Source organism: Salvelinus namaycush, chromosome 8, assembly GCF_016432855.1.
Source record: "Salvelinus namaycush isolate Seneca chromosome 8, SaNama_1.0, whole genome shotgun sequence".
NCBI classification, from domain to species: Eukaryota; Metazoa; Chordata; class Actinopteri; order Salmoniformes; family Salmonidae; genus Salvelinus; species Salvelinus namaycush.
Window position 1 is genome coordinate 138862 of NC_052314.1, and position 18891 is coordinate 157752.

The window sequence follows — 18891 nt, forward strand, 5'->3', positions numbered from 1 at the left end:
ATTGATGTGCACAATCCCTGTCAAATACATGTAGTACATTTAAATTAAAAGGAATGTATTTTGATTGAGTGTATGTGTCTGTGTGTGTCTATCTGTGTATGTGAGTTGGTGTCTGATTACTGTGATTAGTTCAATGTAACATCATATACTATACATTGTAATCAGTCTGTTTTGGGTTTGCAGAATCATTGTATGTCATTGGTTACCCATCCTATCATGTTACCACACAGATGTGACTGACTATCTCAGCGGTTCCCATCCTATCATGTTACCACACAGATGTGACTGTCTATCTCAGCGGTTCCCATCCTATCATGTTACCAAACAGATGTGACTGACTAGCTCAGCAGTTCCCATCCTATCATGTTATCACACAGATGTGACTGTCTATCTCAGTGGTTCCCAACCTTTCCCAATCTGGAGACCATCAAATCACCGTCAAAAGCTCTTGAGGTCCACCATTCACCATTCACAGAGTCGCTGATATTTTTCCACATCAAATATATTGATGGTTAAATTCTGTCAATACATGTGAATGTAACAAGTCCTGTAAAAGTCTATTATCATAAACTATTTGTATCATGAAAAGGAATGTAAAATTGCTTATAATACCATTGATACTCCTGTTATTATTATTGAATAATAAAATACTACAATCTCTAAATAATTGTGGACCAGCTGCACCACCCCCACGGAGCACAGGTTGGCAACCACTGGTCTAGAGTCCTTCTGCCAAACCTGGTTGTTGTGTCACACTGCCCTCTCCTGGTAGCAATGCAAAACATCATCAATCAAATCAGGAAATAGAAAATGTAACTGCACTTTTACTAGTTAGAATCTTAATTTATAGGCTGAATACTGGTATTAAGTGTATGAAGACTTTACATGACATAAATATCAACCAATAAACCTATAGGTGTTGAATCCGCCCACTGTGTTGAAACAGGAAGTCCATTAATAAGGAAGTAGAGGAAAGTGTCTCTTATTATAGCTCAATGGTGCCGCTGCTTCGTTTCACCTCCGTTCTGCCAGTAAGAAGACCTAGCAAGAAATAAGGTTGTGATCTCTGTGATTTTCCTTCAAAATAAAAGTCCCGCAGTGATGATGATGAAAAATAATACAAATGGTTGAAATGTGTAACATTTTATGAGGAAATGTTAGGAGACTTAGAATGTTGTTTAACAATATGTAAAACGCAATGAAGTCAATATTCTTTATAGCACAAATAATAATATTAGCATGGACATTTGTTAACCTTTCACGAGTATCAACCCCGTATCCGGGATCACCCCCCACCCCCCCCACACTGATTAGCATCGCTAGCATAGCTTCACAAGTAAATAGTAGCATCTAAATATCATTAAATCACAAGTCCAAGACACCAGATGAAAGATACAGATCTTGTGAATAAACCCATCATTTCTGTTTTTTAAAATGTTTTACAGGGAAGACACAATATGTAAATCTATTAGCTAACCACGTTAGCAAAATACACCATCTTTCTTTGTCCACCATTTTCTCTCTCCACCACTAGCTATCACCAATTCGGCTAAACTAAGATATTGATAGCAACAAACCAAGAAAAAAACTCATCAGATGACAGTCTGATAACATATTTATGGTATAGGATAGGTGTTGTTAGAAAAAAGTGCATATTTCAGGTAGAAATCACAGTTTACAATTGCACCGACCATCACAAATCGACTAGAATTACTAGATAGAGCAACGTGTATGACCAATTTACTCATCATAAAACATTTCATAAAAATAGACAAAGTATAGCAATGGAAAGACACAGTTCTTGTGATTTCAGACCATATTTCAGATTTTCTAAGCGTTTTTCAGCGAAAACACAATAAATCGATAAGTTAGCATACCACATGTACAAACGTTAGTAGAGCATGAATTCAAGGCAAAGGGAGCTATAACGTTATCATCGCCAAAATATATTAATTTTTTCACTAACCTTCTCAGAATTCTTCCGATGACACTCCTGTAACATCATTTTACAACATACATATACAGTTTGTTCGAAAAGGTGCATATTTAGCCATACAAAACCGTGGTTACACAATAAAAATACTAGGAAATCAAGCCTCAATATGTCTGACGTCATCTATCAGAGTGATCTAGTTTAATTGAAAACTAATCATATACTTGACTAAAAAATACAGGGTTGACAGGAATCGAAAGACAAATTAGTTCTTAATGCAACCGCTGACTTACATTTTTAAAATTATCCTTACTTTTCAATACAGGGTTCGCCAAGTGACGCGATAACAAACAAAATGGCGAAATATGCGTTTAAAATATTTCGACAGAACAACGATTTATCATATTAAATATTGCTTACTTTGAGCTGTTCTTCCATCAGATTCTTGGGCAATGTATTCTTTCTTGGGTTTAATCTTCTTTTGGTCGAAAGATGTCCTTTGTCCGTCTAAATGCCCGCTAACGTTCGACCGGGACCCCGAAATGTGCCCGGTGCTTCACATAGAAATGCATCAAAATCGCACTAAACGGATATAAATTGCTATAAAACGGTTTAAATTAACTACCTTATGATGTTTCTAAGTCCTATATCGAATTAAATTACAGACGGATACATTTTACGTTGATAACCGAGCCTTTGAAAATGGCATCTGGAGGTGTCTTCCTGCGTAAAGGCGAGCGTCGAAAGGGGGGCTACCCTCACTCCTTGGTCCTTTATAACCTCTGAGAGCTACGCAGAAGGCCCATTCCACTTCTCATTGGTTACTGACATCCAGGGGAAGGCGGGTGCAGTTCGTGTCGTTCCATAGGATATACACAGACTTTTAAAACTGATCTGAAATCAGAGCTTCGCTCTCAGACCTTTCACTGTCTGTCATGGATTTCGCTGTAGAAAGAGTTCTGGGTCACCCACAGACATCATTCCAACTTTGTATGAAACTAGAAAGTGTTTTCTATCCAATAGAATTAATAATATGCATATTGTACGAGCAAGAATTGAGTACTAGGCAGTTTAATTTGGAGACGACAAAATGCTAATTCGGAACAGCACCCCCTGTAGTCGCAAGAAGTTAACAGCATTAAAAGTAATTATTACTAGATAATTGCCATGGTAACAGCAGTAATACAAATAACCAAACATTATCCAAGATATCCAACAGAATGATCCAACATAAATCCAAGATGGCGTAGCAGTCAGACGTCTTTGTCCTGTCGTGTTCCTTCTATATATATTTTTATTCAAATTCTTTAAAAAATATTTTCTTAAACCTCAACTTCTAAATACTCTCCTGCAACCAGCCTCACCCAATGTGGCGTGGATCAGTTTTTTTTCTAAAGTATTTCTACTTACTTCGGATCTGGAATCCCTCAACTGAAGCTAGCCAGCTACCAGCTATCAGTCAGCAAACCACTGCTAGTGGTCATCAGCTAACCTTTAGCTCGGAAAGCTCTCGCCAGTTCGTACAACGTGACTCAAACCAGAGCATAAAGTACCTATTTTTCTCTCCATATCCCCGGATTCCTACCGCAAACTCTGAACATTTTCATCTGGATCCTCGCAACTAGCTAACCGCAATACTGGTTCATAGCATTTGACAGACCAACACCTCACCAGTCTTCTTCTCTCTAAGATGAGACCTTGAAACTGAGATATCTCGTCAGACACTTGATGAACACACAAATTGGTTTATAGAACAGCACATGAATAAAATACAGACATTTGTTAAAAGAAAAGCAAACATAATTTCCCTAACAATAATTTAAGTGTCTTTGTCCACAGACTAGGAGACAGGCCTCAGCATCTTCAGATTAGGTGGAGAAGTGTCTTTGTCCACAGACTAGGAGACAGGCCTCAGCATTTTAAGATTAGGTGCTACAAAACAGAGGATGGAGGAGAAGGGAAGAGAGAGATCAGAAAGTATGGAGAAGAATGAGGAGTAAGATACACCTGAGATAAGGATGTGATGATGGTCCTATGATACACCTGAGATAATGATGTGATGATGGTCCTATGATACACCTGAGATAATGATGTGATGATGGTCCTATGATACACCAGAGATAATGATGTGATGATGGTCCTATGATACACCTGAGATAATGATGTGATGATGGTCCTAAGATACACCTGAGATAATGATGTGATGATGGTCCTAAGATACACCTGAGATAATGATGTGATGATGGTCCTATGATAGAACTATAATAAGATACATTTATTACAGGCAGCAACACAAAAACATGCTTCCATTCTGAAAAATACTTTCTCTTTGATCTGGGTAGCTATGTTTTTATTTGACCTATATTTAATCATTCCACATATTCAAGGGAGGGAGAAAAGAAAAGGGTCTTACCTAGATTCACTCAAGTACTTAACAAGATGGTGTTCATGTTCACTGAGAGCTTTGAGACAAGCTCCCATCACTTCTGGTCCTTTAGGGAGGACTGCATTCAGTAGTTCTCTCATTCGCTCCTGTTCAGTTGTTTCAGCTGTTATTCTGGAGTACTCTTCATCACCAATCATGCCCTTTGATGACAGATCATCTGCTATTGGCATTGGGTTTTTGACTCCCTGAATGAGTTTAGCCCTGTGTTTCTTCAGAAACTCCTCAGCAGGAATCCCAGGGACTGTTAATGCTGAAGGGGGGTGAATTAAATGAATATGGCTTTAGGGTGAACAGCAGCTGTTTCTGCATCTAACAGTCTCTCTAGTTATCATTCCTCTGATAGTCATTTATTGTATAGAGCTGACTCCAGGGTTGTAGTCAATTCATATTCAAGTCAGTCAATATTAAACCAGTTTTTTTTTCTCAATCAGTCATTGAAAATATATGCCCTTTTCCAGTTATTGAATTGGAATTTCAGTTTACTTCCTGAATTGACTGACTTATTTGGAATTGACGCCTACCCTGGCTGACACAATTGTCTATTCTACATAACATACAGAGCCTTGCAAAAGTGTACATACCCCTTGGATTTCTCTGTTGTGTTACATAGTGGGATTAAAATGGATTTAATTGTAATGTTTTGTCAACAATCTACTGAAAATACTCTGTAATGTCAAAGTGGACCTGTCCCCCATAGATACAACATCTGGAAGGTCCCTCAGTCAAGTAGCGCATTTCAAGCACAGATTCAATGATATACAAAGACCAAGGATGTTTCTGAAAGCCTCATATTCACCGCCTTCGAAAAGTATTCAGACCCCTTGACTTTTTCCACATGTTGTAACGTTACAGCCTTATTCTAAAATAGATGAAAAAAAAATCCTCAGCAATCTAGTGGCGCAGACCCTGGTTCGATTCCTGGCTGTATACAACCCGCCGTGATTGGGAGTCCCATAGGGTGGCGCGCAATTGGCCCATTGTTGTCCGGGTTAGGCCGTCATTGTAAATAAGAATTTCTTCTTAATGACATCACAATACCCAATAACGACAAAGCGAAAACAGGTGTAGACATTTTTTGCAAATGTATAAAAAATAAGAAACAGAAATTCCTTATTTACATAAGTATTCAGACCGTTTGCTATGAGACTCGAAATTTAGCTCAGTTGCATCCTGTTTCCATTAATCATCCTTAAAACGTTTCTACAACTTGATTGGAGTCCACCTGTGGTAAATTCAATTGATTGGACATGATTTGGAAAGGCACACACCTGTCTAAATAAGGTCTCACAGTTGACAGTGCATGTCAGAGAAAAAACCAAGCCATGAGGTCTCAGGAATTGTCCATAGAGCTCTGATATAGGATTGTGTTGAGGCACAGATCTGGGGAAGGGTATAAAAAAATGTCTGCAGCATTGAAGGTCCCTAAGAACACAGTGGCCTCCATCATTCTTAAATGGAAGGAGTTTGGAACCACCAAGACTCTTCCTAGAGCTGGCCGACCCCGGCCGAACTGAGCAATTGTGGGAGAAGAGCCTTGGTCGGGGATGTGACCAAGAACCTGATGGTCACTCTGACAGAGTTCCTCTGTGGAGATGGGGGAACCTTCCAGAAGGACAGCCATCTCAGCAGCACTCCACCAATCAGGCCTTTATAGTAGAGTGGGCAGACGGAAGCCACTCCTCAGTAAACGGCAGATGACAGCCTGCTTGGAGTTTGCCAAAAGGCACCTAAAGACTCTCAGATCATGAGAAACAAGATTCTCTGGTCTGATGAAACCAAGATTGAACTCTTTGGCCTGACTGCCAAGTGTCACGTCTGGAAGAAACCTGGCACCATCCCTACAGTGAAGCATGGTGGTGGCAGCGTCATGCTGTGGGGATGTTTTTCAGCGGCAGGGACTGGGAGACTAGTCAGGATCGAGGGAAAGATGAACGTTCAAAGAGATCCTTGATGAAATCCTGCTCCAGAGTGCTCAGGACCTCAGACTGGGGCGAAGGTTCACCTTCCAACAGGACAACAACCCAAAGCACACAGACAAGACAATGCAGGAGTGGCTTCGGGACAATTCTCTGAATGTCCATAAGAGGCCCAGCCAGGGCTCGGACTTGAACCCAATCCAACATCTCTGGAGAGACCTTAAAATAGCTGTGCAGCAATGCTCCCCATCCAACCTGACAGAGCTTGAACGGATCTGCAGAGAAGAATGGAAAAAACTTCCCAAATACAGGTGTGCCAAGCTTGTAGCGTCATACCCAAGAAGATTCTAGGCTGTAATCGCTGCCAAAGGTGCTTCAACAAAGTACTGAGTAAAGGGTCGGAATACTTATGTAAGGAAACACCCCCCTGAAATGGACAAAAATGAATGGGAAGTTATTGGCACCATACAAAACATATACACGATGTACAATACCACTCAATTCGGCGTTGTTTCATTCAAAACTGATTGCAAATGCCATATGGCAAATGCCAAGTGTTACACTGCAAAAATCCAATAGATGGCGAGTGCGCTTTACCGTAATTTTTCATATTGCAAATGTAACAAGTCAAGACCCCCTTAAAAAAGTGCTTTCTGGAACGTTTTTCAAAATTCTTTTGATTTTTATGTCAATTACACATGTATAAGAACTGTATGAACATACTTTTGTCAAATTTTATTATCATCATTATTATTCTTTTTTTACTGGTCCATAAGGCACATGTTTTGTACATTTGCAATATGATTTCATAGGAAGTCAAAAGTCGAAAATATATATATATATTTTTTTAAACATCCAAAATGACAAGGGGCGCCCCCTATTGGATGGGCACGGGTGGGGGGTGCTCCCTACCCAACCATTGACTTCTTGCTCCCAACCTAAAGAAATTGTAATCACCAGGTGCACGGCTGTCCATTTTCAATATGTTTCAATGGGCATTTACCATCACGAATTTGACATGCTCAAAAATACTGCAGAAATGCAAAAGTGAATGACCCGATGAACTCGGGATGGCCGGGCAGTGATAGTGGTTCCTCTCCATTGCTCGTTGTGTTGATTTCATCATGTCCATTTGGTGATGTTTTTTCACTGTTGAATCATATTGCAAATGTACTGTGCGTTTGCAATATGTTTCAATGGGCATATACCATCACGAATTTGACATGCTCAAAACTCCTGCAGCAATGCGAAATTGACTGGGCCGATGAACTCGGGATGGCCGGGCAGTGATTCTGGTTCCTCTCCATCGCTCGTTGGTGTTGATTTCAGAATGTAATTTTGGTGATGGTACCTCACTGTTTAAACATATTGCAAAATGTACAAAAGTCAACTAGCAAGTCAGTGTCCATCAGTCAATTAGATATTTTCAGCCACCAAACTGATACAAACTGACACCACACCCACTTTTTCCAACTCATTTAGAAGCCAATTATCACATATTTCAGAGCAGGCCCAAAATTCACAGGGCCTTCTATTTAAACCATAATAAAAACATATAACACATTGTTACGTTCTAGCTGCGGGTCCAGTTCTGACAATATGTGTAGGCCTATGTGAGGCGACCTCGAATCCCAAGTTTCGGCTCAATAGGTTATTTGGTGCGCAAGCAAGACCTTAGGTGGATTTTCAGCACCAATTTTTTCCATGCCTTCCTATGGGGTCCTTGAATGAGCTATCGGACAAAAACGTTGGGGTCCGTCTCTATGGGCAATGCACCTAGTCTTGCAACTCTGGGACTTTTATTAATGTCGTCATTTTCGTAATGGTCCAAATTAATTTAAGTTATTGCAAATGTACGAGGCTGTTTCTCGGTCTGAGAACCTTCTAGAGCAACATAACTCACTGTACCCTATCGACCTGAGCTCTATAACGGGTTTCTAAAGTTTCAGAGCTCTAGGTGTAACGGTTCTTTAATAGTTCGAACAAAAGTAACAATTGCAGGCACTGTCTGTCTCTAAGCCCCACAGTGTGTCACTCCATCCTTTCTGTGTGGGTGTGTGAGTTTTTCTTGGAAATCTGATGGGATGAATGACTGATTTAGAGTTCATGAGGGTTGCCTAATCACACATATGAAGTTTTGGAAAGATTTTACTTTTTTAACCCTTCTAAACAGCACATTTGACACCAATTATGGCACTTCTCGGTTGGCACAGGAAGCCAAAAGTAAAGACATATCCTCCTTATGGTAGACTTTTATAGAATCCTGAGTTTTAAGTCTTTATGTTAAGACTTATTTACAGAGGGTTAAATGAGTGTGTGTTATTTCAGAAAATCACAGAAAATCACAGAATTCTCGCAGAGCTCCGAAACCTACTTAAAAAATGTTCGTCTAAACACGCTGCAACTGGATCTGTAACTTTTTGGGAAAATAACTCATTTTTGTGAACATCACCAATTGTACAATGTACGATTTCTCTTAAATTACGATAGATAAATGGCTGGTTCTTTTTTTCCTGACACCGTAGGTTTATGTACTTTGACGTAAAGCGGTCAAATTAGCGCTCTATTTTCGTTTTTGACCTTTAATCCCAGAAAAATGGCCATAACTCAAAAAGCGTTGAGGCCTCGATGCCATCTTGTTCGGGGCCAACTGCCCATTATGCCAAACCTATGCTCACCAAGTTCCGTCTTCAAAATATTTTCCGTTTAGGAGAAAAGGCCATGTCATGATTGGTGATGTTTAGTACATTTGCAATATGATTCCATTCACCTCTAGTGGGATATACCGGGACAGCGAAAAAAACGACCAAAATTTGAAAATTTTATCAAACGGAAACCGAATGTCCGAGAGACTTCATTCGATGACTTCCTGAAAGATCTGGCCCCCGTGCACGGCACACCACCGTCCACGAATTTTACAAACGTTGGCGGACATCTAGTAAGGGACCGTACATTTGCCATATGGTGTTTCTCACTAACCATTCGGCAAATGTCAAAATGTTCCCTTCATGTATGTAAATGTGATCGTTTTTTATTTTTAATACATTTGCAAAAATGTCTAAACCTATTTTTGCTTTGTCATTATGGGGTATTGTGTGTAGATTGATGAGGGGAAAAAACAATTGTATCCATTTTAGAACAAGGCTGTAACATAAGAAAATGTGGAAATGTCAAGGGGTCTGAATACTTTCCGAATGCATTGTAACTCTCATGTTTACTTACTTGTTGAATGGGTGTCAGTGATGTATTCTGTCACACCCTGATCTGTTTCACCTGTCTTTGTGATTGTCTCCACCCCCCTCCAGGTATCACCCATCTCCCCATTACCCCCTGTGTACTTATTCCTGTGTTCTCTGTTTGTCTGTTGACAGTTTGTCTTGTTTGTTCGAGGCAACCAGTGTTGTGTCTCAGCTCCTGTTTTTTCCCCAGTCTCTCATTTCCTGTCTTCCCGGTTTTGACCCTTGCCTGTCCTGACTCTGAGCCCGCCTGCCTGACCACTCTGGCTGCCCCTGTCCCTGAGCCTGACTGCCGACATGTACCTTTAACTTCTTGCAAGTATAGGGGGTGCTGTTTCGCATTAGCATAATTTCGTCTACAGATTAAACTGCCTAGTACTCAATTCTTGCTCGTACAATATGCATATTATTGTTATTATTGGATAGAAAACACTCTCTAGTTTCTATAGCCGTTTGAATTATGTCTCTGAGTGGTACAGAACTCATTCTACAGCAATTTCCCTGCCAGGGAGTGAGATTTCAGAAATCTTGGCCCCAGGTCCCAGGTCGGTTTTAAAGTCCCTGTAAATGCTATCAGGATACAAACACTGCCTACGCCTTCCTCTAGATGTCAGTAAGTGGTGACAATTTGAATGGAGTCGATTGCGCAATCAGGGGCTGTATAAATCGCCAAAGACCGGAAGGAGCGTCCTTTTGTTCCGTGCGCTTGACGCAAGAAGGAGGTCGGACTGGTCTCTTTCCAAGCCTTGGTTTAGCCAGTAATATATCGCCGGTCATGTTTTTACTCGTTATAGGTGTTAAAAACATCATACGTTAGTTAATTTAAACCGTTTTATAGCAATTTATATCCGTTTAGTGCGATTTTGAGGTATTTTCTTTGTGGTACACTTTGAAGCCCCGGGCACGTTTCCAGTACCGGTCGAACGTTAGTGGACATTTCGACGGACAAGAGGACATCTTTCGACCAAAAGACGATTAGACCGGAGAAAGGATACATTGCCCAAGATTCTGATGGAAGAACAGCTCATAGTAAGAAATATTTAAGATGATAAATCGTTGTTCTGTAGAAAAATGTTAAACGCAAATTCCGCCATTTTTTTTTGTATAGCTTCGCTTGGCGAACCCTCTATTGCACAGTAAGGATAATTTTAGAAATGTAATTCAGCGATTGCATTAAGAACTAATTTGTCTTTCGATTCCTGTCAACCCTGTATTTTTTAGTCAAGTATATGATTAGCTATTGATTAAACTAGATCACTCTGAAAGATGGCGCCCGACATTTTCAGGCTTGTTTTGCTACTATTTTCATTGTATAACCACGGTTTTTTATGGCTAAATATGCCCATTTTCGAACAAACTCTATATGTATGTTGTAATATGATGTTACAGGAGTGTCATCGGAAGAATTCTGAGAAGGTTAGTGAAAAAATTAATATATTTTGGTGTTGATAACGTTATCGCTCCCTTTGCCTTCAATTCATGCTGGGGTAACGTTTGCACATGTGGTATGCTAATATAACGATTTATTGTGTTTTCGCTGTAAAACGCTTAGAAAATCTGAAATATTGTCTGAATTCACAAGATCTGTGTCTTTCCATTGCTATGCTTTGTCTATTTTTATGAAATGTTTTATGATTAGTAATTAGGTAATACACGTTGCTCTCTGTATTTATTCTAGTCGAGTTGTGATGGTGGGTGCAATTGTAAACTATGATTTCTACCTGAAATATGCACATTTTTCTAACAAAACCTATCCTATACAATAAATATGTTATCAGACTGTCATCTGATGAGGTTTTTTCTTGGTTAGTGGCTATCAATATCTTTATTTGGCCGAATTGGTGATAGCTAGTGGTGGAGAGAAAAAATGGTGGACAAAGAAAAATTGTGTATTTTGCTAACGTGGTTAGCTAATAGATTTACATATTGTGTCTTCCCTGTAAAACATTTTAAAAAACAGAAATGATGGGTTTATTCACAAGATCTGTATCTTTCATCTGGTGTCTTGGACTTGTGATTTAATGATATTTAGATGCTACTATTTAATTGTGACGCTATGCTAGCGATGCTAATCAGTGTGGGGGGGGTGGGGGGTGATCCCGGATCCGGGGTTGAGAGGCGTGAAAGGTTAACCCACCTCTGGTTTACTGACCCCCGCCTGCCTTGACCTGTCTTTGCCTGCCCCTGTTACAATAAACACTGCTACTTGGACAGTCTGCATCTGGGTCTTACCTTGGTTCTGATAGTATTCATCTGAAAGATAAACAACATGAGGTTATATCACTCTAAATAGCATCTGGTACAAAAGTACAAAGTGATGATTCACATATGCTCCTACCTCGTGATACTATTTCTGTCCATACTATCCTCTCATCATCACTGAATAACTCCATCTCAATGTCAATCCCTGTCATTTTCACAACCGCCTTGAAAAAGCTTGGTGTGGTGTCTCTATGTATGAGATGAATCCTCTGGAGGGAGATGGAGAGACTGCTTTAGCAATGTAAACATGTTTCCCGTGCAAATAAAGCCATTTGAATTGAATTGAGAGTGAGAGAGAGAGAGCAATGTATAGAACTGTGACTGAAATGTTAGATTCATGTTCTTAGTCTACTAAAACTGTACCGGTGGATTGATGGCGGTAGAACAGGGAATGTTCAGTCTGAAGTAACTATTCAGTTTGAAGGACTGCTCTGGTCTTGTGTTGGGAAACCTTTTAGACCCTTGAAACTTGGATTCCTGTTGTTCCACAGCCTGTGAAACGAAGCATGAAATACCCAGCCAGTCAATGTTTAGTCTTGTTCAAACATTATCCAGAAAACTAGCAACACACTTATCTTAATTTAATGAGTGTCAACATAAACTGCACCACTGTTTAGTTAAGGTCATCTCCATAATAATGGTCCCTCACCTTTATTTGGCCGGGGTTACTGGGGAACAGGTATAGGCGTGGAATTAGTGTTTCCTTCATCACTGTCAGATAGAGCATCAGCTCACAGTGGACATCTACGTTCCAAGAAAGGATATAGCTCAGTATAACAGAGATAGCTGAGAACTTGGGATGGAGAATCTTAGCATGGAATCTGGTGACCTCATGCACTTCCTCTAAAGACACTCCATGTTCCTCTACATGAAGAATCTTCATCTCATTCCTCAGGGAAGGGTTGGTCCCTGAACAACACAATACAAAGGAGAGAAAGACAAATATTGCATTATTCATCCAACTGAAACACAAAGAATATGCAGTACCAGATCACAGTAAACTCAAACTCCCAGAATAGTTCATTAATTCAGGAAGTGAAACTCAGTTACATGGAAATGTCTTTCTGAATACTATTTCTATATGGTTTTACCTAAACAGACACAGTGTGGCAGATGAACTTCCTCCAGTTCACCTAACTCCATAGTGATGTCCAGCATTGGACCACCTTGTGTGTACTGCATGTCGTTCAGAAGTTGACTGTAGGGTTCCCAGTTCCTGAAGTGATACTTCAGAATGACATCTCTCTCACACAGCCAGCGGAGCCCAGACACTGTGCACTCATAACTCCCTTTGGGTGTCCTGTGTCTGAGGGCAACAACAAGATATGGTAGAGAGGGTCAATCGTCAAATGGAGAGGTTGGACTAGAAGACTATTCCCAAAGGTATTGGGGAAATACACTAGCAGGTGGAATGAAATGTTAAAAGTAGTTATTTTACCTGAACATTGTCACTCCCTGGACAGTGGAAGTCAAGGGTTCAATTTGAAGCCAGTGTGTGGAGTCCTGAACAAGGACAAGCATGTCAGTAATACATATGGGGCTTGTTTCCTGGACACAGATTGAGTCTAGTGCTGGACTAAAAAGCGTGCTCAATGGAAGATTCAATAGAAAGTTCTTTAAGGTCCTGGACTAGACTTAATCTGTGTCTGGGAAACTGGCCCATTAACCAAAGTAACTAATCTAATGTATTTATTCAATGTTACATGGAATGCTGGTGAATTATCAATTAAACTGTCTAATGACAAAATATGACAACAGCTAAAATCCTGCATGCCTACAAGCAGAACACAGGACTGTCTATATCCCAGTATGAATGGTTGGTCAGCACACCTGGCTTTGAGACTGTGTTTATATTACTAAAGTAGAATACAGGACTGTCTATATCCCAGTATGAATGGTTGGTTGGTACACACCTGGCTTTGAGACTGTGCCTGACTCCTGCAGGTATGTAAAAGTAAGAATTTACATTATGACTTACCTCAACATGGTCACAGGTCTTACAACTCTGAGGAATCCCTAAAGTCAAAAGTAGTTATTTAAAATGGACAATCTCGTCGAATAATGAATAAATAATTATTAAATAGACTTGTAATAAAAATGAATATCAGTGAGCAACAGTCTCAGAATGTACACTCATTAGCATACCATAATCTGACATTAGTGTTATATTAATTAATGTTTGTGGAAGCAGATAACAACATCGTTCTGGTCCATGTTTTGTAGATGTTGGGGTCTGATTTCTGGTAGATCCTAGGATGAGAGCTTAAAGGTAGAGTCATCTAAATGATGTTGTACGAACAGCACCACAGATATTGCGATGAGCAAGATGCCTGACTTCTCTCTCACACAGTCACACACAGTATCTGCCCATGTGCCAGGGTTCTCTTCACTCTCTTACAGAGTGTTAGCCACGGGACTAAAACAGCAGAGAAGTTTAGCCTTGCGCTCCAACGTTCTTAGTTGTTGTAGAAATTGACCCACTATGCTGTTTACTTTGTGCATCTACGTCATATCGCTGACTCAACCTTTAAGTTTGTTTTGACCAAATAGATCATGATTGTGTTCCTTGCCTGGGAATCAACTATAATGAACGCTTTAAAACTATTTTTAGTTAAAAATAATGATCATTTAACACTCACATTTCTCAGGTCCAGGCTTGATACAACACTCTCCACCATGGTCTCTGGTGTCCTCAGGTCCAGGCTTGATCCAACTCTCTCCACCATGGTCTCTGGTGTTCTCAGGTCCAGGCTTGATCCAACACTCTCCACCATGGTCTCTGGTGTCCTCAGATAGAGTTGTTGGTAAAGCAGAAGGGTAGACTGTGAAATAACTAATTACAACTTATAAAGGCTTTATAGCATACATACAGTCTTCATAAGCAGTACAAGGGGTGTATAAAGGGTGACAGAACAGCTCCCTATGAAGGGTGTATTGCCTAAATGTGACTCACTACTGTGGATTAAAACATACGACTAATCTAAGGTCTACGGTCTAATCTAGGTCCGACAGAACACATTAAAACACACCACTACAAATCTAACTGTCTGTAGGTCCAACAGAACACATTAAAACACACCACTACTACTAATCTAACTGTCTGTAGGTCCAACAGAACACATTAAAACACACCACTACTACTAATCTAACTGTCTGTAGGTCCAACAGAACACATTAAAACACACCACTACTACTAATCTAACTGTCTGTAGATCCAACAGAACACATTAAAACACACCACTACTACTAATCTAACTGTCTGTAGGTCCAACAGAACACATTAAAACACACCACTACTACTAATCTAACTGTCTGTAGGTCCAACAGAACACATTAAAACACACCACTACTACTAATCTAACTGTCTGTAGGTCCAACAGAACACATTAAAACACACCACTACTACTAATCTAAATGTCTGTAGGTCCAACAGAACACATTAACCTCTAACGAGCCTCAACCCCGGATCCGGGATCACCCCCCCCACACTGATTAGCATCGCTAGCATAGCGTCACAATTAAATAGTAGCATCTAAATATCATTAAATCACAAGTCCAAGCCACCTAATGAAAGATACAGATCTTGTGAATAAAGCCACCATTTCAGATTTTTAAAATGTTTTACAGGGAAGACACAATATGTAAATCTATTAGCTAACCACGTTAGCAAAGGACACGATTTTTTTACTCCCAACAGCTTTTTCCTGCGTCAGTAGCTATCACTAATTCGACTAAATAAAAATATATATAGCCACTAACCAAGAAACAACTTCATAATATGACAGTCTGATAACATATTTATGGTATAGCATAGTTTTTTTGGGGAAAAATGTGCATTTTTCAGGTATAAATCACAGTTCTACATTGCAGCTGCAATCTGAAATAGTGCTGACCCAGCCAGAACAATTACAGAGACCAACGTCATATAACGAATTACTCATCTTAAAACATTTCAGAAAAATACACAGCGTACAGATATTGAAAGCCCAACATCTGGTGAATCCAAACAATATTTCAGATTTATTAAATGTTTTATAACGAAAACAAAATGTAGCGCTAAATTAGCATAGCTATACCAGGCAGATTCGGCTAGGCGCCCACGGCCAGTTCACATGCACAACAGATATGATATAACATCGTAAATTGGGTCTTACTATGGCTGATCTTTCATCAGAATGTTGATCAAAGTGTCCTTTGTCAAGATGAGTCGTTGGTTCCGTTCAGAAATCTTCCTTTCCCACTCCATTTAGCACAGGTACCGGTCGAGTGGCACAGATCTCTCAAATGTAAATAAATTGTGACAACGGAACACCGCAAAACTCCCAAAAAAATTCAAATAATCTGATTAACCTTTACCGAACCTCAACCCCGTATCCGGGATCACCCCCCACCCCCCACACACTGATTAGCATAGCTAGCATAGCTTCACAAGTAGATAGTAGCATCTAAATATCATTAAATCACAAGTCCAAGACACCAGATGAAAGATACAGATCTTGTGAATAAAGCCACCATTTCAGATTTTTAAAATGTTTTACAGGGAAGACAAAATATGTAAATCTATTAGCTAAACACGTTAGCAAAATACACCACTATTCTAACTCCATCAGTTTCTTACTCCTTCAGGTGCTATCACCAATTCGGCTCAACTAAGATATTGATAGCCAATAACCTATAAAAAAAACCATCAGATGACAGTCTGATAACATATTCATGGTATAGGATAGTTTTTGTTAGAAAAAAGTGCATATTTCAGGTAGAAATCACAGTTTACAATTGCACCGACCATCACAAATCGACTAGAATTACTAGATAGAGCAACGTGTATGACCAATTTACTCATCATAAAACATTTCATAAAAATAGACAAAGCATAGCAATGGAAAGACCCAGTTCTTGTGATTTCAGACCATATTTCAGATTTTCTAAGCGTTTTTCAGCGAAAACACAATAAATCGATAAGTTAGCATACTACATGTGCAAACGTTACCAGAGCATCGATTCCAGCCAAAGAGCGCTATAACGTCAACATCGCCAAAAGATATTAATTTTTTCACTAACCTTCTCAGAATTCTTCCGATGACACTCCTGTAACATCATTTTACAACATACATATACAGTTTGTTCGAAAAGGTGCATATTTAGCCATACAAAACCGTGGTTACACAATAAAAATACTAGGAAATCAAGCCTCAATATGTCTGACGTCATCTATCAGAGTGATCTAGTTTAATTGAAAGCTAATCATATACTTGACTAAAAAATACAGGGTTGACAGGAATCGAAAGACAAATTAGTTCTTAATGCAACCGCTGATTTACATTTGTAAAATTATCCTTACTTTTCAATACAGGGTTCGCCAAGTGAAGCTATACCAAACAAAATGGCGAAATATGCGTTTAAAATATTTCGACAGAACAACAATTTATCATATTAAATATTGCTTACTATGAGCTGTTCTTCCATCATATTCTTGGGCAATGTATCCTTTCTATGTTATAAACGTCTTTTGGTCGATAGATGTCCTCTGTCCTTCGAAATATCCACTAACGATCGAACGGGACCCCAAAACGTGTCCAAAGTTTCAGAGTGCACAACAAAGAAATTCCTCAAAATCGCACTAAACGGATATAATTTCCTATAAAACGGTTTAAATTAACTACCTTATGATGTTTCTAAGTCCTATATCGAATTAAATTACAGACGGATACATTTCAAGTTGATAACCGAGCCTGTGAAAATGGCGTCCGGAGGTCCCTTCCTGCGTAAGGGCGAGCGTCGAAAGGGGGGCTACTCTCACTCCTTGGTCTTTTATAACCTCTGAGAGCTACGGAGAAGGCCCATTCCACTTCTCATTGGTTACTGACATCCAGGGGAAGGCGGGTGCAGTTCGTGTCGTTCCATAGGATAGACAGAGACCTTAAAAACTGATCTGAAACCAGAGCTTCGCTCTCAGACCTTTCACTGTCTGTCATGGATTTCGCTGTAGAAAGAGTTCTGGGTCACCCACAGACATCATTCCAACTTTGTATGAAACTAGAAAGTGTTTTCTTTCCAATAGAATTAATAATATGCATATTGTACGAGCAAGAATTGAGTACTAGGCAGTTTAATTTGGAGACGACAAAATGCTAATTCGGAACAGCACCCCCTGTAGTCGCAAGAAGTTAAACTATATTGAAAAAACATACATTACGATGATATGGTCACATGTATCAAACAAAATTCGACACGGAGATAGTTTTCATCCATAACGCCAGCAAAACAGTACACAATCGCAGCTCCAACTCGTGCGAATCAGCAAACCGGAAGTTGTCGGTCACGCCAAAGAAATAGGTCTTATTTCACGTCAGTACCAGATAAACAAAGAATTTCTCCTCTGACGTCCTCTTGACACCCAGAGGAAGGCGAATGAGGTGTGTTTCGGGTCATAGGGGGCACGACCATATATAGGCAGAGCTTTGAAGCCAGCATAACACATCTTGATTTTATGTTCTTGGTCATGGAAAGTGCTGTGAAATGACTTCTGTATCACTCAGAGACAAAATTGAAACGGTTTTAGAAACTAGAGATTGTTTTCTTTCCAATGGTATTATTTATATGCATGTAGTAAGAGCAATAATTGAATAAGAGGCAGTTTAATCTGTAGAGCAAATTATGCTAATGGGAAAATAGCACCCCCTGTATTCTCAAGAAGTTAAAAACACTACTACTAATCTAACTGTCTGTAGGTCCAACAGAACAAATTAAAACAGACCTCTACTAATAATCTAACTGTCTGTAGGTCCAACAGAACACATTAAAACACACCACTACTACTAATCTAACTGTCTGTAGGTCCAACAGAACACATTAAAACAGACCACTACTAATAATCTAACTGTCTGTAGGTCCAACAGAACACATTAAAACACACCACTACTACTAATCTAACTGTCTGTAGGTCCAACAGAACACATTAAAACACACCACTACTACTAATCTAACTGTCTGTAGGTCCAGCAGAACACATTAAAACACACCACTACTACTAATCTAACTGTCTGTAGGTCCAACAGAACACATTAAAACACACCACTACTACTAATCTAACTGTCT

General features: G+C 39.6%; 1 protein-coding gene across 1 annotated transcript; it reads right to left on the reverse strand.

Annotated features, from left to right (window-relative positions):
* Nucleotides 1-3662: 3662 nt before the first annotated feature.
* LOC120051618 (NACHT, LRR and PYD domains-containing protein 1 homolog) lies at nt 3663-13700 on the reverse strand. Its single transcript, XM_038998516.1, has 8 exons — nt 13232-13700; nt 12885-13099; nt 12443-12702; nt 12157-12285; nt 11870-12002; nt 11764-11784; nt 4347-4629; nt 3663-3865 (listed from the first exon to the last, which is right to left on the reverse strand). The coding sequence occupies exons 1-8, from the start codon at nt 13312-13314 to the stop codon at nt 3859-3861; spliced, it is 1131 nt and encodes a 376-aa protein (XP_038854444.1). The 5' UTR covers nt 13315-13700; the 3' UTR covers nt 3663-3858.
* Between the last annotated feature and the right edge of the window lie 5191 nt (nt 13701-18891).

What these genes read in the sequence shown, in the direction of transcription:
- LOC120051618 (XM_038998516.1), bottom strand. Translation starts at nt 13,314, where the DNA reads ATGCTTGTCCTTGTTCAGGACTCCACACACTGGCTTCAAATTGAACCC. An exon ending in GTAACCCCGGCCAAATAAAG is followed by an intron (nt 12,286 to 12,442) that starts GTGAGGGACCAT and finishes TTCGTTTCACAG; the next exon opens with GCTGTGGAACAACAGGAATC. An exon ending in GACAGAAATAGTATCACGAG is followed by an intron (nt 11,785 to 11,869) that starts GTAGGAGCATAT and finishes TTTATCTTTCAG; the next exon opens with ATGAATACTATCAGAACCAA.